Source organism: Cydia strobilella, chromosome 14, assembly GCF_947568885.1.
Source record: "Cydia strobilella chromosome 14, ilCydStro3.1, whole genome shotgun sequence".
NCBI lineage: Eukaryota > Metazoa > Arthropoda > Insecta > Lepidoptera > Tortricidae > Cydia > Cydia strobilella.
The window spans coordinates 5,097,232-5,120,745 of record NC_086054.1 but is presented as its reverse complement, the minus strand read 5'-3'; the positions used below and the strand labels follow the sequence as shown (position 1 = coordinate 5,120,745).

Here is a 23,514-nt window from a genome sequence, read left to right as displayed (position 1 = left end):
TTAGCTGCCCTAGGGTCCAGACTTGATCGCATCTCATGCATCGTGTGTAACGCACAGGTCATTTGTAGGGTATGGAGCGCTGCCTCCAGTCCAGCAGATCGCGCGGATGATGCACTCACTGGTACGTGCTCATGTCATTGGACCTGGATGCTTTTTTAAACTATTGTTTTTAATAGGGCATATTACTGCAACGTTCTGCCACCAGAGTGCAGGACTAGCCTTTTTAGTAAACCATAGAGTAACCTATACTTACTGTACCTTTAACAGGTTTTTGACAAGTTTTCAGAGATAATAAAATATGACTTGCTTACAGAGGACCTACCGGGAAACGCGAATCCGAAAATTCGCTACCTGCCTCTTTATCTCTCGAATGTGCAAGAGTGACAGAGATGTTAAATAAAGAAATTTTCTTGTTTCACGACAGACCCTTAGATTGTGGTACTGGCGCCCTGGCGCCCCCTACGCAGAGTTTCGCGTAATATTCCCTATTCATTTCGAATTTCCCAATATGCGTCATGTGCAAGCGCCATAAAAGTAAACCTTCATGGGTGAAAATATTACAAAGGTACATTATTTAAAAAAATAGCTAAAAACCAAATTCCAGTTTCTAAATTCAAACATTCGACAAAATATCTTTATCCTTTCAAAATGACAGCCAGTTTTTAGACCCAAAATAACTTAAATAACAAAACTGAAAAATTCCGAGTATCAAAACCAAGACGTAAAAAATGTTAATCAACTCACTGAAATGCTGCAGTAAACACATTGGTTCAACCGCTTTCGATTTTAATCTCTACAGTTTGGGGGGTAAGTACCTTTCTTTCTACATTGCGACTGACTCTTATTTAAAAGTAAGGTATTTAATATCTTACAGGCAGATAATTAAAATACAATGTTTTACGGTACGCTATCTGATGGATTAAAGTCATATTTCACGTGACATGGTTATGAACGCATTGGACCTTACAACTGTTATTACTTATATATCTTATGGACATGATGTATGGACGTGTGGTCACATATAATTTTCGCCAAGGATTCTTAAATGTGTCGTCAGTTGTAATACTTGTAATGTCCAATGGCACGATGAGTTATGCTGTCAAAGCAACATTCATGCTTTCTAGTAATGCTTGCATATAATTATTGAGGACAGCCATATCGGTTAAGTGACTGATATAGATCGAGCCTTGAGAAAAAACAAACTGTAGCTTTAAACTCCAAGCTCTAAACACTACCTAATGCGACTCAACCTCAACAGGAACACATCGAAGATGGTACGCCAAATCAAATAAATCCGGTTGTTGCACCAACGTGCCCCAAACCTCCGATAGATCCGTCGAACCATGGCCCAAGTCCTACCCGCCGCCGCCGCAGTGGCGCTGCGAGTGCCCTCAAGACCCCATGCCGTACAACAACGACCCGTACAGGATTAAAGTACCGGAGGTCGTTGTACCGCCGATGCCGGCTGGAAATGCTAAGGTAATTTCACAAAAATTTTCAAACAGCAGCTCGCTCAAGACTTAGTGCCTGCACCTGCAGACGGACATGAACCAACATGAAGTCGATGATAGGTTGGCTCGAAATTGAGTGTCAAAACTGAAATTGAACTTTATGCACATGCACGTAGGTCTATGTTACTCTGTGGTCTGTGACGGATTAATCAGTCTTTGGCGTTGGACCTGCGGTGTCGATATATCTATCATTGGCGTCCAAAAGGTTAACGTTCGATGCAATTTCAGCAGCAAAAAAGATAGTCGAACTCAAATTATACGTTTGAGTGAACAATGTTTTATTGACTGTTATATTTACACACACACACACACACACACACACAAACTTAAGTATCATGCAATTTCCCTTTTGTTATTTTTAAGCTTCTAATCTTACTTAATATAAGTACTTTTTGTTCATTTATTTTTATTATATAGGTAACTACTCGTAACATAACGGATGAGCAGGATCTCCTGCCACAGGTATTGTATACCTACTAGGAGATCTTTACCATTGTAAAATAACCTGTATGTTTTAAAAGAAATAAACATTTTTCATTTTCATTTTCATTCATATTTGTTTAGAGTACACTCAGCAACAGAAGTTGCTAAGTGGGCGAGGTGTTCAAAATTACCTTGACACTCTCTTACTCTCTTAACAATAAAGTCGCGTCAAGATCATTTTGAACATCTGGCCCGCTTAGCAACTTCTGCTACTGATTGTACTTATACAACATCACAAATTAATAGGTGAACGTTAGAAAATTAGAAAAAGTAGGTACTATCCGCCCGCGAATTCCGTGCACGGCTGAGGAATGTTAGGAATGTTGGGCGTCATGACAGTGATGGTGACTGGTATCATTTTGTACGTACGGGTAACCCCCCCCCCCCCCCCACTTTATCGACCTCCGAATGCACGGAATTGGCGCGCGGACAGTACGTTGTATTTAGTGGATTTTCATTTGATTATTTAAAGGCTTTTTGTTTTAGGGGCTTGCATTGTCCCCTTTCAAATGTGAAAATGGACCAACCATTAGGGTCACAATAATTTAGGTACCCTTTTAACCTTTTCGACGCCGTGTCAAACACAAAAGCTGTCACTCGGACGCCACGTCACCGAAATGTCTAAACTGAAATTGATGTATGGTACGGAATGGTATGATGTACAGTATGGGGTTCTTCAAAAACGGAGTGTACAGGTTTTTAAAGGGTCGGCAACGCGCATGTAATATCTCTGGTGTTGCAGGCGTCCATAGGCTACGGTGGCTGCTTAGCATCAGGCTGGCCGTAGGTATGCTTGTTTGCCACCGTCGTGGTATAAAATAAAAAAAACTATGCACAAGCACGTAGGTCTATGTTGCTCTGTGGTATGTGACAGATTAATCGGTCTTTGGCGTTGGACCTGCGGTGCAGATATATCGGCCATTGGCGTCCAAAAGGTTAAAGGATTACCTATACAGGATTTGTTTTTCATCACTAAATCATCGAACGTGAACTATAGGGGACACAGCCGGGCTAGCACATGATTGGCGCGAGAGTATCTCGCCGCGACATAGACTACCCGTCCCCCTTTAATTCATACAGTTAGTAAAAGACGGGTAGTCGTATCTCGCGGCGAGATAGATATTTATGGTAGAACATCAGATTACATCATACCAGACCTAATAAATAAGTTACCTAAAGAATGGAAAGATAAGATAACACCAAATAATATAGGAAATATTCTTAAAAAAGAAATGCTTAAACAATTAAATTATTTTAACTAAATTGAATAATTATGTTATTTCGTATAGCATAAATGGAGCAGCCTGTATAGAGTATGCGCCGACCGGTTCTAGTTTTGCTCGGCCGGCCGCGGCCGGTGTGATGAGATGCGCTCACTTGTGTGATTCTTTGCAATTATTGTGTTGTTTACGAACTGGATGTGTACCTAAGTATTGTATTGTATATTTGATTATGTAAGTACTGCGGAATGGAGTATCGAGACAAACCATTCTGGTTTCACGATACTTTTTAGCAATTACCATGTAAAATTTGTTATTTATCTCTGGTAAATAAATAAATAAAATACTGTCGCGCCAGTCATGTGCCGTCAGGTTTTTGGCGCGAGGCGTAAATGTTATGTTCATGCTTCCGACGTAGCCCACAAAATGGCAGAACCTACTATGCACAAGAAAACGTACAAGAACGGTAAATGGTAGCACTTGCTTTGCGCACATGTTTATGTTTACGATTCAGGCCACAAGATGGCAGACCCTCCAACGCGCACGGTCCCTATAATAGTTGCACTACGCGAGTTTTCTAAATTGTTTGGGCTAGTAAGTATTACGTCCTGTGTATATTTGCGTTCAGGGGCCCATTTCTCGAACGATATTAGACTAATATAACTAGTCCACAATCTGTCAAATCGTATGGGTTTCTATGACAACACACTAATAATATTAGACTAATATCGTTCGAGAAATCGGCCCCAGGTCTGGCGAACGTGCCATTCACAAATAATTTTCGAATGAGCACTGCTCGCGTGCTATTCGTAATTTACGACGTGCAGCACGCGTGCGATAAGCGTGAAAGAGATTTTATATTTTCAATTGGTGTTCATATCCAGAGAGGAAAATGAGCACTGCCTTTGTATGAAAAGGCGATTTCGCGCGGCCATTCACTTTAAAACCAGAGCGGAGCACACACCGTATGCCTGTACAGTCGAAAGCAAAAATATCGATCCAGACAAATGGCTTAAAAATATGTGAACACGACTTTATTGTCTAAGGTGTAAGAGCATACACATATTTTTGAAACTTTGGGAATGTATATATATTTATGCCCTTGACGTGCGCGTGCGCTAAATTGTTGAAGCCGTACACGCAAGCAGTGTGCCGTCTCTTATAAGGATTTGCATCCTCCGGTGTGCACAAGCCTTTATAAATGGCGCGTAAGCACTTAAGCAAGATTCGCAAGATCTGAACGAACCATAATAATATTTTAGATTAAGGTTGCTCGTCAATTTCGTAAAAACAATAGACACTAGTATCGCATTGAATGTTTTCAGGCTTCAATAGACTGCTCGCGAAAAAAAGGCACTTGCGCACCGATCGCGCCGCCGCCGCCGCCATGCCCGCCGGTCCCTAAAAAGCCGTTTTCGTGGTTCTACATCTTGACTACCACCGCTCTCCTTGCTGCCTTGGGAGTGGTTAGTACAGTCTTTAGGCGCTTAACACACTGGAACCATGGATACGACTTGCGCCTCGTTCCGATGTGCGAGCGGGATGTCGCTATAATACGTGCATAGCTTTTTCTCGCTCAAACATCGGAGCGACGTGCGAATCGTAACCAGTGTGCTAAGCGCCTTACTATGAACTACTCCTCATTTTCTACCTCTCAGATCAGATAGCCAGATAGAAGATTATCTGCATAGGTAATCAGGTAATCACAATATAGATATTGGGAGGAACCTGGCTATGAATGTCCACATACAATACGACCATTACGTAAGCGTAGGGGCGGCGTAAAGGGGCCCACTGAGTCCACTGACTATCAGTCCGCCGGACGATATCGGCCTGTCAATTAGAACAAAAGAACCGGCCAAGTGCGAGTCGGACTCGCGCACGAAAGGTTCCGTACTATTACGCAAAAAATGGCAAAAAAATCACGTTTGTTGTATGGGAGCTCCACTTAAATATTAATGTTATTCTATTTTTAGTATTTGTTGTTATAGCGGCAACAGAAATACATAATCACGGTTCATGAGATACAGCCTGGTGACAGACGGACAGACAGACAGAAAGACAGACAGCGGAGTCTTAGTAATAGGGTCCCGTTTTTACCCTTTGGGTAGGGAACCCAAAAAAATTGACAGTTCCAAAGAACTGACTGCCGATATCGTCCGGCGGACTGATAGACAGTGGGCCCCTTAAGCTAACGACATTCGATCGATTTATGACATGGTATATCTTTGCCAGGTTTACAAATATTGGGCATACAAGGATAAACTCCAGAAATCGGGGATGTACGACACAATATGTAAGTTGAAATTAATTTATCGTCCCAATTTCTTATGCTGTTACTTCCGGTGTGTAGCCGTTTGCGTTGTCATACATTCAGTAGCAAAATTTTAGCTCAATCGGAAATCGGTAAGTGGGACAAAATTAGCTTCCAAGATTTGACGGTTAGTTCTGATTCGCCGGATTTACTTTATGACGTCACAATCCGAGTATAAGATAATCCGACGAAACAAGAATCCGGCGAAACAAGAATCTGGCGAATCGGGAACTGTATTTGCCACACTGGATGCGTTCTGCGGGCAGCGCTCAGGTCAAACTTCAACTTCAAAGGTTGCTGTCAATGTTGTTCATACATAATGCGGGTTTGACCTGACCGCTGACCGCAGAACGCATCCAGTGTGGCAAATCCTTAACAGTCTAATCTTGGAAACTAAATTGGACTCACTTACCGATTTCCGATAGAGCTGAAATTTTGCATACACGTGTAAATCGAATGATAATGTAATATTATTATGACATGGAGCTGATCTGATGATGGAGACAGGAGGTGGCCATGGGGACTCCGTGATAAAACAACGCAAAGTAATTGTGTTTGGGCATAGACCCTAGCATTACAATTACATAGATGAGCTATACGCGTGCGCCCGTGAGGGACAGAACATACGCAATGCGACAATATGATTGGTCGAGTAAATTTGTAGCCCACCATAAACCATACTAAATTTACGGTGGGGAATAAAAAAAATGTAAGAATGTGACAAGGACAAACAATAACAGCGCTTTCTCTGCTACTCTTACTGAAAAATACATAAGACTATCCCGTTCGGTCATTTCCCCCCACCCCTCATGACCGATCCAGTTATACTAGATTCATGTGTTTGGGGTTGTTAGAATTTTCTCGATGCCTGTGTAAAGTATTAAAAACCACGTATTAGATAGTAAAAACTTGTAGCAAAAATGATTTTTTTTGCCAAAAACTTTTTTATTTTATTACAGGGCAGCCTCGGTTGAAGGTGAAAAGGCCTTACCACGATGCCGATCTGCCCCCATGCGTGCAGTACCTCATTATAGGCACCGGGCCCGCGGGGTGGTCCGCCTACCACACTATCATGGAACATGACGAGAAAGCCAAGGTATCATTCCCTTCATCTTGCCGCTCACTGTTTTTAGGGTTCCGTACCCAAAGGGTAAAACCGGGACCCTATTACTGAGACTCCACTGTCCGTCTGTCTGTCTGTCACCAGGCTGTATCTCATGAACCGTGATAGCTAGTCAGTTGAAATTTTCACAGATGATGTATTTTTGTTGACGCTATAACGACAAATACTAAACTCGCTCACCGAGGGTTCCGTACTTTTTAGTATTTGTTGTTATAGCGGCAACGGAAATACATCATCTGTGAAAATTTCAACTGGTGACAGACAGACGGACAGCTTAGTGGAGTCCCGTTTTTACCCTTTGGGTACGGAACCCTAAAAATATCAAATCGGGTAAAATGCAAAAAGAGGGGTGTTATATGTTTGACGCCAATGTCTGTATGTCTGTCTCGTCTGTGTGGCATCCTAGCTCTAACGGATGTACCGATTTCGATGAAGTGAAAGCAAGTTTCCTTGCTGAGGTTCCTAGCAATGTTTGATAAATCGATCCAGCAGTTTGAAGAGTTTCAGCTCTTTTCCAAAATTATGAATTGTCAAATTTACGAATTATCTGTTAATAAATTTAAAAATTATAAAACGTAAGCTTAACTCTAAAGCCTATACCTTGCACTGTGGGATTAAGTGGGATTAAAAATAATTTATTATTAGTTAATAATGATGAAATTGATAATGCAATGAATACCTATACTAGATAATCCGTATTTTTTGACATTTATATTTTTATTCTAGAAAGTTTCTAGAATATATTTTTTTTATACAATTTTGGTGTTTGACGATCCTTTTGTGAAATTCTTATTATTAAGTTAAAATTAAGTTAATTGTTAAGTTAAAATAGTTATATAATTATATCGTGTCTGCAGGTGTTTTTCGTGACGAAAGAAGACATATTGCCATACGAGAGACTTCCAATGTCCAAATATATGTGGTGGAACAAATTCCCGCCTGACATGAAAACTCTGAAATACTTCGATCAGAAGTATAAAACGTACGTATTGCAAATAGACGAACACCTTAAGGATTTGCCACACTGGATGCGTTCTGCGGTCAGCGGTCAGGTTAAACCCGCATTATGTATGAACAACATTGACAGCAACCTTTGAAGTTGAAGTTTGACCTGACCGCTGCCCGCAGAACGCAGAACGCATCCGTGTGGCAAATCCTTATCTTGGACAAAGCACCGGTCGACAATACACAAAATTATTCTCAAATATATTTGGGTGTTTAAATGATACATAATTTTCAAAAATTGCCAAATATTGACATGGAATAATTTCGGAAACTTATCATATTTTTATATGCAAATCGAAATTTTATCATTTCAAAACTGGTACCCAAAATTGGACATCCTTAGATTATGTTTGCGCTGTCAACTTCTCGTTTTTTTATCACGTCACTTTTTTTTAAATCTTTTTTACTTTTTTACTTTGCGAACTACCCGCACATGATCCTTGATTATTATCTAGTACGCTAGGGTTGTCACTTTGCCTACACACAACACTCACGACATCCGATGGTATGTGGTGGGATGTTTTCCCCCTTACATTTGCAAAACCCGCGCAGCAAGAAGATGTTGATACAATTCCTCGCCAGTCTGCCTGTGACTGTAGTATATTGATAAATATGTATGGTGTGGGTAGGTTATTAAAATAATAAATCAGTCTATACCTAGCTGTCTTTGTCTTTACTACATGGTGACAGCGGTGCTCGGAAATATCGAATAAATTACAGTATTAAGTGTCGTGTGATAAGCTTTTGTAATTAAAACAAGTGCACGGTTAGTAAATACGTGTTTTCAACAATGGAGCACGCGCGTCCTCCTGCGGAATTAACTAGAAGGCGGCCCGGCGAATCGTGCTGATTCATGGCGCAAATGGTTAAAGCAGTTTAAAGTGTTTTTAAAGGCATCTGGTGTACACAAGGAACCTTCGGATGTACAAGCAAGTTTATTAATAAATCTAATAAACCCTATGTATATGACAACAAAACATATATTGTATTAAGGAATATCTGTTTTGTTTTCAACACAAGTATGTAATTAAGTTTAGGCATACTTATGATCAAAACCAATAATTTTTAAGGAAAGGAAGGATAAACATTATAAAGTATAGTAAATAAGTAGTACCTAGGTGAGATTTATAACTGTACGGCCATTATGTAAGATTAAGATTGTAGATACTGCATCTCACGAAGGTATGCTGGTTAGCGAAATTAGACTTTGAAAACATAATAATAAAAGTGAAAATCCAGCTCTTCGAGAAATGTATTAGCTATAATTATATATTATTGTGTAACGATTAACACAATAATTACTGTACTCTAAGTAGGTTAAAGCTTGTTATATTTAGGTAGCTTAATGAATTCATTAAGAGGGAGATGTAGTATATTGACAAATATGTATGGTGTGGGTAGGTTATTAAAATAATAAATCAGTCTATACCTAGCTGTCTTTGTCTTTACTACAGTGACCACGAACGTAACGTCACGTTCGAAACGTCAGGCCAAAAATAAACGTGTTAGTTTTATTTTATTTTTTTTACTTTTGTCAGAATGTACTTATCAAAGTGTAAAAACTTCATGGATCCTGTCAAGTTCTACCGGAAAGAAGAGGGTCCGGCGGTGTCCATCGCGTCCGGTTGGTGTGTGCTGAGAATCGACGCGGAGAACCATATTGCTTACATTAAGACGTTGTGCGGCGAACGACCTATGTATTATGAGAAGTGCTTAATTGCTGTTGGTAAGTGAACTTCGTTACAACACCAAAGTATTCTTAGGTAAAAATTTTAGACACGGTTCATGAGATACAGCCTGGTTATATAGACGGACAGACAGACGGACAGAGGAGTCTTAGTAATCCAATAAAAATATATAATAAAAAGGTCCCGTTTTTACCCTTTGGGTACGGAACCCTAAAAACGAATGTTTCTATTTCAGGCTCGCAACCAGTACAGTTGAACATATTCAAGATAGCTCCCAAAGAGGTCCGGACCAAGGTGACCACGTTCCGGACGATCCGGGACCTCGAGAGCGCGTTCCGGAAGGTCCGGGCGGCGCGCCACGTCACCATCGTCGGCGGCGGCCCGCTCAGCTGCGAGCTGGCCTGGCATCTGGCTAAGATGGGTAACGCGTTTGTTTTTGTTTACTGAACGATAGCAAAGATAGATATAACTCCGTAATAGATGGATACAGTCTAAGGAAAAAACGTGCCTCGAAAATACCTAAAATTTGATTCTCGATCAGATGGCGCCACTAGTTTTGGCCTACTCTCGTATAGAGGGCGTTGACGGTTTCGTTTGTTATTTAACAATTTTAACGCATATCAGTGAAAGAACATGGGTCAAAATCATAAAAATAATTAATGCAAATAAAAAAAATCATTTATCCATATTTAAATACATTTTATCGTATTTTTATAAATTTTCATTTTTAGTTTTAAAGTTTGTCGATAGATGGCAGTGAATTTACCGTGGTTACAAAATTTACTATGACAGTACCGCCCTATCTTATTATATCCTCTTTGACAATAGGGATGTGATGACACATAAACCAATTTTTTTACATGAAGATACGTCTGCGAGCGATACTCCAAATTTTATATTAAAGAAAAAAATGGAAAAAGTTACGCTTCCGGCAGGACTTGAACCCGCAACCTCCGCAATCCGTGCGTGCTCTTAAGGCGGTTCCCTGAGCCAGAAGGCGAAAAATCTCCTTATATGATCATGTTTTTCTAAGAGGCGTTGATATTTGTAGACGTGGAAAAAATATATGTAGTTCTTGACTTTATTATCTTTAACAACATAGCTTCCGATAGTTCCGATACACGAATTATGACACTTCGCTCGATACAATTAATTTCCAAAGTAACCCGGACTTTTAATCCTACTTTACTCGGTTATTTATTATGTAATACTATAAACAAAAAACGAAGAAAAAACAATCTTAACTTAAATAGTAATTTCATAGCTTTCGAATTTCGATATTGCAAGGTAACGTTTTTAAAATAAATAAAAATCGACAAAATTCGATCAAAATTGACACTTGGCGCGTATGATCTTTCCCGTTCTTTCTTGCGAAATGTGACAGTGACAGCCACGAACCGATGAAACGGCCTTAACTAATTGAGCTACGGAAGCCTACCAGAACCTTGCAAATCTTTCCATTCCTTCCCTTATAGCGTAAAGCGACATCTACCGAGAGACGATTACAGTGTATTCAGATTATTCAATCTCAACGCAATTTTATTTACAGAGGAAAAAGTGGAAAAGGACGAAAAAGACGCAAACAAACCGCCGCTACAGATCGTCCAGATGTATAAAGACGGCGGCATTCTTGGGAGCATCCTACCCGAGTATCTGGGGGAGTGGGCCGCGGAGAAGATCAAGTGCGAAGGCGTCAACATCATGCCTAAAAGTAAGTATTGTTGTAATGGGATTGGCAACTGTCAAAGGTTTGCATAGATGTGACGTTTTCAATCAAAAGGTACTATATTGTCGCTTAACATAAGGACGAAAATTGCTTGCTTGTACTGAATTGTTGTATTGTATTGTAATTGTTTATACGAAAAACCTGTCAGAGCGTCCTAATGGCAAGCGACAATGTGGTACCTTTTGCTTGAAAACGACACAAATGGCGCCATCATAGCTTGTCCCTTTTTCTATGAGACTTGGCTTAAAGGGCTGGCAATCAGGGCATAAAATTCCATTAAAAAAGTGTGTGCTTGTAATCTTTACGCGCGATTAAAGAAAAACTTCTTTGACGTTTATCGCTATGTTGGCACTTTGACGTGTGTCCTATTGTGCGTGTGTCACTACTGAGCGTTACTTCGTCAGAAAAAAAATCTGAGTTACCCTCTAGTCGCGCCTAAAGAAGTTTTACTTCCAAAACAAAAATTTGACACAATTCTAGGGATCTTCATCAAGCTATGCAGGCGCCATCTGCTAATATACTTCGACCGCCCAACCCCTTCACGGGAATCATCAAATTATTATCAGAAACGTCGTGATACCACACTCACTAGTATCTGTAATAGCTTGTACCTACCTAAAATATTTTTTTTTGCAAAAAAAGACAATTTATGTCATATCTCATTATACTCAAAAAACCGGCCAAGTGCGAGTCGGACTCAGTACATTACATAATTTTAACAATGTATTTTTTTATGCGAAACGTGAGTGAAAGGTAAATTGCGGTTTACCATTTATGACGTATTAAAAAAAAACTACTTACCAGATCTCGTTCAAATCAATTTTCGGTGGAAGTTTACATGGTAATGTACATCATATATTTTTTTCAGTTTTATCATTCTCTTATGGGACACACATTTTACCACTTTGGAAGTGTCTCTCGCGCAAACTATTCAGTTTAGAAAAAAATTATATTAGAAACCTCAATATCATTTTTGAAGACCTATCCACAGATACCCCACACTTATGGGTTTGATGAAAAAAAAATTTTTGAGTTTCAGTTCCAAGTATGGGGAGCCCCAAAATTTATTGTTTATTTATTTATTTTTGTGTGAAAATCCTAATGCGGTTCACAGAATACATCTACTTACCAAGTTTCAACAGTATAGTTCTTATAGTTTCAGAGAAAAGTGGCTGTGACATACGGACGGACAGACAGAGAGACAGACAGACAGACATGACGAATCTATAAGGGTTCCGTTTTTTGCCATTTGGCTACGGAACCCTAAAAAGTGACATAGGTACCAGGCCTAGAGGCCGAAGACACTATTTAGAATCCAGCCTCAAGCACTGCATTACACGGTACCTTTTTCTTAAGTACATGAATACTTAAGAAAAAGGTATCCACTTGTTTATTGAACGATGTCTTTATTTCAGCGACACCACACGACGCTTTCCTGTCAAAAGACGGTCGGCTAGAGTTGACGCTGAGCGACGGGTCATCTCTTATCACTGATTATGTGAGTTTTTTATTAACAAGTAATTCTAGGGACCACAATAAATATATTTACTTATAAATAAATTTGCATATAAATAAAAGGACCACGTAATGAAATACAGTGCTGGATTAAACACCATGCCGAGGGGGAATCAATATGGACGATCTCGGAGAGCTTGAAACATATACTCATACTCATTTATTAATAATATTGTTACATATTACACGTCAGAAATTTAATTTAATTACATTTAATTACATAAGATAGATTACATTATTTTAAAGTTTTGGGTGTGTATAGTACGGAATATACGGCTGTGAGGTTGTCGAGAGGTGATGAGTCTGCGGTAGCCAGATCCCGGTAATTCGTTCAGCAGGACGCCGGCGTTATGACATTTTACACTTCCAACCTGAGGCATAGGTTGCGACTCCACTCTCTCCGACTGGCCGGCCAGTCATGGCAAGCACAGAGGCGAGGACCAGATGAAGGACCTCTGCAATAGGGGTCCGCGTTGTCGCCACTCACTGTCAGCTCGCCACAAGTTGCCCCGCTGTTGCTATTGTCTTATTCGCGTGCTTACAACTTAGCAACTTCTGCTGCTGACTGTACATAGTTGTTACAATACAAATTTAATCATAGAATAACATGGCACCATATAAAGGGCATAGGGCAAGTATTCTTATAGCTATGTAGGACTAATTTGTATAGTAATATAATATTAAATCACATTTAGAAACGGGTCTATCGCGAATTTATTTTGTTACCTTTATTTACCGACGTTTCGACACAGGTTTCACTGGTCGTGGTCGCGGCTAACTGACGTCCCAGCAAAATGTCAAAACAGAGATTTGTGTGACTACCCCACGAAAAGTGCATTTAAAGTGCGGATGTTGTGAGTGTTGTGTGTCGGACTATTGACAATAATTAACTTTTATGTGTAGTGGGTGGTTTGAAAATGTGATGTCTACCTCGAACTTTAAATGCACTTTTCGTGGGGTAGTCACACGAATCTCTGTTTTGACATTTTGCTGGGACGTCAGTTAGCCGCGACCACGACCAGTGAAACCTGTGTCGAAACGTCGGTAAATAAAGGTAACAAAATAAATTCGCGATAGACCCGTTTCTAAATGTGATTTAATATGTGTTTAAACCGCGAAAGTTTTAAATAGTAATATAATGTCTGTATTTTTCGTCTGCATGTTGCATAAGTAAAACTAAACAGTTTTTTTACAAAATGTTGAATTTTAACCAGGTTTTTGTGTGCGTGGGCACAACTCCTCGCATGGACATAGCCGAGCCCTCATTCTTGGAGGAGGATAAGGTCAACGGCGGTTTCCTGGTGAACACCGAGTTGGCCGCGCGGACGCATCTCTATGCGGTACTCATACTCATACTCATACTCATTTATTCATAATATTCTTAAAATATTACATGACAAGTCAACATTAGAAAATTAATTATTATCATCACATAATTGAGAATAAAATAAAATATGTCTAGAATTAAAATTACAATAAATTATTAAATTAAAATTACAATAGAAATAATATGTCAACATTAAAATATCATGGTAGTCATGTAGTCATAGTTTGGTAATAATTAATTAGTTATTGCATTTGTCACTGTTGAATAATTGCAGTACAGTATAAAAAGTTCTATCAATAAGCTATTTTTTTTAGTTTGTTAATAAACATATTCGTACTGTCTAATATTTTGAATATTTTGATTATAAATCTTAGGACGTCTAAGACATGCATGTATGTAAGTTTTTGTTTGATGATTGGCTGTTTAAACCTTATTCAAAGGCAGGAGTGTTTTTTTTATTATACCCTGAGGTAGGAACTATTCTTTTGAGTCTAAATTTTAAGACCTCGACTCGTTTCTATAAGACTCAAAAATACTTCCGAGTCTTTAAGTCCCGAGTAGAGTCTTTATTAAGTATCTTTTAAGCACAACTCAAAAAACTCAAGCCTGAATGAAGGCTCCATCGACGATTTTGTAGGTTTTAACTAAATACAAGTAGCACTGAAGAAAATAAGCGTTATTGTATTGTATGGTTAATTTCACCCATGATTTTTTGTAAAAAAAAAGTTTTTTGTAGACCTTTTCAGTGGTGAAAAGAACTTAAGAGGCCGTAGTCGATTTTGGAGCAAAAATGTGAAATTGATAGATTTAGTCGTTGAAATTATACACGTTTTGTTACGTAATATCTAAATAACAAGAATTGATTTCTATTAGCACGTCTTCTCATCTTGCCTTTTAATAATGAGGTCGCGAGCGTGCGTCACCGGTAATATATGAAGAGAAGGGGCAGTTTTTAAAAATTCATCAAAATTATGTTGGTAAATTATACAAATTGATGTATAGGTACAAGAATAGTTTCAGCAAAAGTTGTAGATTGTTTAAGTATCAAAATTACGTTAAAATTAAGTCGATTTTCAGAGAAATTGTCACTTGTTTTGAAGTAATTTCTGGAGAAAATTGAATTCGTTTAACTTTCATTTCTTTTATCATATAACAAAAATGTAATCTGATAAACGTCAAGTACAGAATATGTGTAATACAAATTTACCATTTTTAGCAGTCCAAACTTTACGAAATTTACAAATAAGAGCGACAAAATCAGTGCTTTACGCGCGTTTACCTAAACGTCCATCAGAATTATTACTAATTTTGTGAGTCTGTTTTCAAAAAATTTATCTGATAAAAGGCAAGATAAGAAGACGTGCTAATAGAAACCAGTACTTGTTATTTCAATTAGGTAACAAAAGGTGTACAATTTCACCGACTAAATCTATCAATTTTACATTTTTGCGACTAAAATCGACACCGGCATCTTAAGTCTGTGAAACTCGGGTCTCTAACATGTAAAAAAAAACTCGAGTTTAGACTTAATTCAATGCGTCTGAATAAGTGAGTCGTCTCCTAAGCTAAAGCAGAGGACTCAAAGGAAAGGACTCGAGTCCTAACCAACTACCTGCCTATTTTTTATTTTGTTGTCAAGACTCGTGTTTTCCGTTTCAGGCGGGCGACGCAGCCAGCTTCTATTCGCAATGGAAGAACACCCGCCAACGCTTCCAGAACTACACCCCCGCCGTGGAGGAGGGCCAGCTCGCCGGACTCAACATGACGGGGTACTGGGAGCCCTGCAACATAGAGAACTCCTCCTGGCTTACCCTGGGCGACGTGTTAGAGATGCAGGTGTGTATATTCCAGAACTCCTCCTCTTCCTCCACCGTCGTTCCCTCATTACTGAGGATCGTGACTCCTTCGAAGAAGTTTCGGGATGGCTTCTCTCCATCGGCTTCTGTCCTCTGCCTCGTGGAGAGCCGTGCTGACCTACATCTCCAGGCTTGACGCCACCTGGTCTGTCCAACGTTTAGGGCTCCGACCACGAAGCCTACGCACCATTCCAGAAATAGGCACTGTGAAATGACGCCACTTGTGAATGGACATGAGAATTGTCTGTTTTTCAATGATAACTTTTTATTGTCCTAACATAAATCATTAATAAGGATCTTGGGAATCTTTTCAGGACTTTCTCTCCCAAATTTACTATTCTTTGTCCAACCACAAGTACGCCGTCGTTCGACAGTGCTACGTTGCTCGTATCAGCATGACCGGGTACTGGAAGTCATGTAAAATTTAGCAGTTCTGGCTTACCCTGGGCACAGAATATGTAATAGTACTATGTACAGAAGATTCACTCCCTAACAGAACTCGTCTACTACGCGCAAGGCGGCGCAAGCGCGCGTTCCGTGACGGTGTGCGACAATTACTATGGAAAAACCTCAAAATTGAGGGCCGCAGGTACTTGTAGCGACGCGACGAAATCGCGGAGTGAGACACGCCTGGCCTGGGTGACACTGTAGAGATGCAGGTGTGCAGTCTAATCCAAATCTACACCCGGAACGCTTGCTTCAATATGACAGGGTACACGGACCCCTGTAACATCGAGAAGCTGGCTCGCCCTGAGTGAGACCATGGCGATGCAGGATACACGTATAATCGGGTCTTCCACAAACACAGGTCACCGTCTTGCAAATCCTCATTTCAAGCAATAATACTTGCCATTCTCATCCGATGAACTCGCAACTTCCATCTGCGTCTACACTGCATTTTTTTTCCTATTTTATTGTGTATTGTAGGATGGGAATCGATATTTTTTTTATACTACGTCGGTGGCAAACAAGCATACGGCCCGCCTGATGTTAAGCAGTCTCCGTAGCCTATGAACGCCTGCAACTCCAGAGGAGTTACATGCATGCATGGTTTTTATCATATATTTGTATTTTTTAAGTAGTCACACTACTATATATAAATTATAAACTGTAAATAGATACCGGATCCGGCCTTCACCACTGGAGGGCTTCGTCACTTTTTTCTTTAGTATCTGACATCTATTTACAGTTTATGACTAAATTTTTCAGGTGGTTGGCGACGTAGGTGCTTGTATGCCGATCATAGCGCTGTTCAAGCCGTGCCGCCCAGAGGATTTGCCTGCGAAGGAAAGGGAAGCGAAAATGGAGATGCGTTGTTACAAGGAGTAAGAGATTTTATTCACATATTTACTGGTTATCGCGAAGTTGTAAATTCAGCGGTCAGTATCAAAACGCATTATCATGTGTTTTATCCAACGCGCCAAAAGTAACTGCCATCCTGGAATACTTTCCTGAATTGGGATAATATCCCAGATGCTTGATACTAAGTATCTGTCACAGTTAAGTTATTAGAGAATGGTATATAATATTAACGCGTAGTCTGATCCGATACGTTTGATGCTTACTGTACCTATGGGTGTACCCAGGGCCGGATCTAGGGTAGAGCGAGTGGAGCGCCCGCTCTAGGCGCCGGATGGCAAGGGGGCGCTAAAATGGCAAATGAGAAAAAAAAGTCTTAAAAGACGCGAGTGTGATGCGGGCCCAAAATACGGTTCGTTCTGCTTTTGGGTAAAAAGCTTCAACGAAGGGCGCCAAAACCCGATTTCGCTCTACCCTGATCAAGGACTCGGGCCGGCACTGGGTGTACCTACAGTAATTATATAATATAAGCCCTTTATGTATGGCCCTCAAACAGTTGGTAGTACTTACAGTAAAACTCGCTAAATACGATCACGTTTAATGCGATTTCCCGCGTAATTTGCGAATATGTTGCGAATATATAATTTCCAGCGCGGCGGAGTATAAGGAGCGCTACAAGAGGGGCTTGCTGTGCTACCTGCGCGACGAGACGATCGTCGGCTTCGTGTTCTGGAACATGCCGCCCATCGAGGATCGCAAGGAGGTCGCTACCGAGGTGACTACCACATTAAAATCAACTACCCACCCGGGTTACACAAAACCTTAGCTAATTATATACCTAAACCTTTGACGACCGATCAGGCCTAGTGGGTAGTGACCCTGCCTGTGAAGCCGATGGTCCTGGGTTCGAATCCCGGTAAGGGCATTTATTTGTGTGATGAGCACAGATATTTGTTCTCGAGTCATGGGTGTTTTCTATGTATTTAAGTATTTATATTTTATATATATCGTTGTCTGAGTACCCATAACACAAGCCTCCTTGGGCTTACCGTGGCACTTAGTCAATCTGTGTAAGAATGTTCTATAATATTTATTTATTTATTTTAAACCTTCCTCAACAATCACTCTATTGATAGGTGAAAACCGCATGAAAATCAGTTCACTAGTTTTTGAGTTTATCGCGAACATACACACAGACAGACGCAGGGGACTTGTTTTATAAGGTGTAGTGATAACACAACGAAGAACATAAATTAATGGGGTTGGCCGGTTTTACCTATCAATCTTATGGATAGTGTCAAATTCTCGTTTCCTTATTAGGTTCTGGCCTGGATGCTAAGCTAACCCTATGGTCTTATAAAACCTTGTCCAATGATGGTTCCTACGACAGTCCATTCAAGCTTCTTTTGTTTGGGCTTAATAATAGAAGACAATGATTTTACCGTATTTTTATTTTATTAATTTAGTGCTACATTTCTAATTAAATTAATGTGTTAAACGTCCTAAAAGTGTCTACAAACGTTTTACGTGATAGTTGCTCCATATAAAAATAAACTGTACTAGGGACCATCATGGGCGTAGCCACGGTGGGGCAAGGTGGGGCAGTTGCCCCACCCTGATCTCTGACCGCTTCTGGTCTCTGACCAGAATCTAAGAATTTTTAGGCACAATTAATGTAATAACAAAATTAAATATTAATTTTGGTATTACTCAGCGAATCGAGCGCGCATGCACAGAAATCGTGTCTAGTTATTTGCATTTTCCGAACGAAGTTAAGGCCAGTCCAGTCCAGACGGGAGCAAACGACCACCAATTGTGACCGATATTACTGAAATTTGTTCGATTTAGAGCGCTCAAATATTTAAAAAATAAAAAATATTTAAATAATTAAAAAATGCCCCCTTACGCGAATACAAATTGGTATTCCTGCGTCTGCAGTCCGCACCCCATTTTATCGGTAATATCAGTCATAATCGGCGAATTCGGCGAGCCAAATTGGCGTTTGCGTCCGCACCACGGCCTGATTTGATCGGACAATTTAATCAGATTGGCGAAAAATTGTTTCTGTCTGGACAGGCCTTAAGATAGATTATTTACAGACTTTTTTCTTCCTTGTTAGTACCTATTAATTATTAAATTTACCCTAGTCTTGTGCTATTTTCACAACTACAAGGTACAAGGTAGTAAGGAAAATATTATTTCTGTTACTACTGCACTCAACCCTTGGTTTACCAATAAAAATAAACCAGGGTTCGAAACAAAACAGCCTTTCATTTAATACCCCACACGTGCATGTGCAATGCATAGTTTGGGTGCAATATGCAATATTCGCAACGAGGCGGGAGTCATTTTGTTGACGCCATTCCGCTGAAGTAGATGGCCGGCGCCGCTGTCTCCCGGCAGTTTTGGAGACCCAATACCATGCCCAACAACATACTAAAAGTTTTGGGCGGTTTCCGGATCTGAATTATCTTTTCGACCGTTTCCCATAAGGCAGTAGTATTCATAATTAAGATATTTTCAAAGAAATTTACCAAAAAACCTATATTTGACGCAAAAAATACAATGTGCCCATCTGCACACGTATTTACCAAACTGAGAGCGCAGCATTGCCCACAATCATATTTATGGCTAGGCACCGCTCCTCTTTCCCCTAACCCTCACTCTCCTGTAGATAGTTACGAAAATATTTGAGCTGTTTCAACCGTACCCTGTTATAGATGCAATCATATCAATTGAGCTAATGCACTACCTGTTTACTCAAAGAGTCTCAAGAATACAATGCCATTGAGTGGTAAACCACAAATTAGGATAACTACCTCGTAGTAAAAGCAGATTATGTCTTGAAATGTTAGTATAGATTAACGACTCTATTTTTTAACAACAGGCTACAAAATACACTAACTAAATAATAGCTAACATAACTTTATTTGCATTTTACAACCGTCGACACCCAAAACGAATGCACTCTGTAGAAAACCATTTGTAACAACATGTTTTTAGACCATTTTAACCTCCATTCAACAAGGAATAAGGTTAAAAATTAAATATACATGCAATACACTTCTAATTTATTTTGTAAGTAACTAGTTGGCGGCTACGAGAACAAAAGCAGATAATAGTATTGTAATAATACAATGCCATTGTTAGTACAGGTAAGTGCATTAGCTTAGTTGGTATGATTCGACCTTTACCATATACCCACAGCCTCCCCTACTTCTGCCCCACCCCTTAAAAAATGCTGGCTACGCCCATGGGGACCATCATTCGGCGGGCGAGGTATAGAGACAAAGATAAAATCTACGCTGTCGCCATCTATAAAAACCTTCGTCAGTTGCCAACTCAATTGAGGGCGCCACTAATGGTGCTTGCACACAGCACATGTAGCTGGACACTTGCAACAAGTAAAGGGCTCCACAGACTACTGCAATTTGTCAATATACAGAGTGGGATAGAGGTACAGTTAGAATGAGACAAAAGTTGTAATACGAGTTGCCAAGACAATCGGTCCGTTTGTTGGAATGTATGTACACCCTTTTCAAAAATAACAATACCGTTAAGGATGCAGCTATAAGTGAGAGTGAGAAAGAGGTATGTTAACCACTTCAAGGTCGTGGTCTGGTACGTCCGTCTGTTACAACAACTATTGCTCAGCTTTCCGTTTCACGAAATATTAGAACATCGTTAACAATACTTGTACTTATACAAATTGTTTGTCACCAATATCGAATATTTTAAATTTTTTACACTTAAACTCAACTAGAAACAGTAGAAACATGTAGAAACAGTGTGCAATTCATGCGGTTATATTTTTACAAGATGTTATTTAACTTGCAATGTTTGTATGTATGTTCGGGTCAAATCGTGCAAGCTAAATTAGATCCACTTCGATATGCTTCGAAAAGTTTTTGTCAAAAACTTTTTCTTTCCCCCAGATACTGCGATCACGGCCGCACTACAACGATATCAACCTGGTGGCGGACCTGCTCGGGTTCTCGGAGACGCACTGCGTGTATCTCCGGCCCGAGGAGATACAAGAACCTGGACCTTGCATTCAGGCGTAAGTTGCCTTTGGGCTCCGATTGATGATGTACGCTGCGTAAAGGCAGGGACACATTTATCCCACGTACGCAACGTATGCGATGCATTATGACAATCTGAACCCTGAAATTTGTATGCTTAGAAACATACTTGTCATGCGTTGCGTATGACAAGTATGTTTCTATGCATCCATACTTGTGGTTGAACATGGGAATTTTGTGTTTTTCGACCATAACATTTTATTGTCCTAAAGGGCCCTCCACATTCGTGCGCGAATCGCGGCGCGAAGCCGCGAACGCGAGTGTGAAGTCTAGCTCGCTAATCAGCGAGATCGACTCCACACTCGCGCAACGCAACGCTATTTAAGTTCTCGTAAGAGTGTGGCCTAAACCATACTAAATTTACGGTGGGGAATCACCATAAAGTGAGACTGTGACAAGGACAAACAATAACAGCGCTTTCTCTGCTACTCCTACTGAAAGATACATAAGACTATCCCGTTCGGTCATTTCCCCCTACCCCTCATGACCGATCCAGTTATACTAGATTCATGAATAAAATCAATATTAAATATAAATATTATATTATTTAATAAAATAATTTGATTTGTTTCCAAAGTTGTTCAAATTCCATACCATTTTTAAAAGCTAGTTATACATGCATTCATACTCTTTTTTATTTCAGATATCGGGAATTCTAGACCTTGAAGTAGGCAACTATTGTGCTGTATACTGCAGGTAACGTGGGAGTTACCTATCTCTCCGGTTTAAGTAAACAAATTGTTTTGTATTGATTCCTGCAATGTCAGTTTTTGAAGTAAACTTTCTTTTTTTTAATAAAGGAAGCCATGCTATTTATTAAATGTTCGTTTTATTTGTAATCACACCTAATTAAAACAAAGCATTAGGTAAATTGAGAGCCTTTTTAGGATTCCGTACCCAAAGAGTAAAAACGGGACCCTATTACTAAGACTCCGCTGTCCGTCTGTCTGTCTGTCACCAGGCTGTATCTCATGAACCGTGATAGCTAGACAGTTGAAATTTTCACAGATGATATATGTATTTCTGTTGCCGCTCATCTTCCTCGCGTTATCCCGGCATTTTGCCACGGCTCATGGGAGCCTGGGGTCCGCTTGACAACTAAATCCTAAGAATTGACGTAGGCAGTAGTTTAGTTTAGTTCTAGTCTTGTTCTAACTATAACTGGATCGCTCATGAGGGGTGGGGGGAAATGACCGAACGGGATAGTCTTATGTATCTTTCAGTAGGAGTAGCAGAGAAAGCGCTATTATTGTTTGTCCTTGTCACAGTCTCACTTTTTTTTTTATTCTCCACCATAAATTTGTATGGTTTACGGTGGGCTACAAATCTAATCGACCAATCATATTGTCGCATTGCGTATGTTCCGTCCCTCACGGGCGCACGCGTATAGCTGATCTATGTAATGCTAGGTCTATGGTAAGGAAGATGTCATTCCATGAAAGTTGTTATCATGGAGACCAAATGGAGACTATATAAAAGAGCCAAATCTCTATGTATGAAAAGTGTCCATCAAAAAACAGTAATTAGGCGGCGCCACCATAAACCGAAATACTACCTAAAACAACCTACGTAATTTGGTCGGGTTATTTGTTGGTTCATGAATCATGTTATACTCATGTCCCAGACCCTAACTAGCGCCACCGGAGAGATTAGGAACTATTATTTAAAGCTGAAAGCGGTCACTTTTGCAACAATTCTGCCATAAGAGATTGGCATCCTTTTCTATACCATCCGTAGTTGTTATTTTTGCCATCGTGCGTGCCTTTACCTTCCATAGTGCGTTGTCTTCGTTTGTATTGTCCCCACCACGTACTTCGCACATATGTACTTGTCAAAGGACTGTCTCATTTCAAACATAAGGAGCCAAATCTCTATGTATGAAAAGTGTCCATCAAAAAACAGTAATTAGGCGGCGCCACCATACACCGAAATACTACCAAAAACAACCTACGTAATTTGGGCGGGTTATTTGTTGCCTTACATGTTATACTCACGTCCCAGAGCCTAACTAGCGCCACCGAAGAGATTAGGAACTATTGTTTAAAGCTGAAAGCGGTCACTTTTGCAACAATTCTGCCATAAGAGATTGGCATCCTTTCTATACCATCCATACATAGACAGAAAGAATCATATATCTTACACTACAGAAGAGATATCGCTTTCTCGCTCTTACTTATGGGTGCGTCCCCCACGCAACGCTTTTTAAGCTCTCGTGGGTATGGGGCCTAAATGAGGCCTAATAAGTCTGGCAGACGGTCGTACCGGATCGCGATCTTATTCCGGTCCGAGGACTGCTGGATCGTGTAGAAGGTGGTCCGCCGTACGAGCGTTAAAAGTCGTAACAGACTACCGCGCCGCATCGATA

The 23,514-nt window shown here is 40.0% G+C and overlaps 1 protein-coding gene across 1 annotated transcript; it reads left to right on the top strand.

The window, feature by feature from the left end:
* The first annotated feature begins 588 nt into the window (after nucleotides 1-588).
* On the top strand, nucleotides 589-21,970 carry LOC134747076 (apoptosis-inducing factor 1, mitochondrial). The gene is made up of 16 exons (XM_063681641.1): nucleotides 589-807; nucleotides 1,259-1,479; nucleotides 4,540-4,680; nucleotides 5,450-5,510; nucleotides 6,488-6,624; nucleotides 7,509-7,633; nucleotides 9,195-9,382; nucleotides 9,580-9,765; nucleotides 10,894-11,055; nucleotides 12,486-12,568; nucleotides 13,800-13,925; nucleotides 15,572-15,748; nucleotides 16,978-17,093; nucleotides 17,719-17,842; nucleotides 21,003-21,127; nucleotides 21,793-21,970. The coding sequence occupies exons 1-16, from the start codon at nucleotides 729-731 to the stop codon at nucleotides 21,806-21,808; spliced, it is 2,067 nt and encodes a 688-aa protein (XP_063537711.1). The 5' UTR covers nucleotides 589-728; the 3' UTR covers nucleotides 21,809-21,970.
* Nucleotides 21,971-23,514: the final 1,544 nt, after the last annotated feature.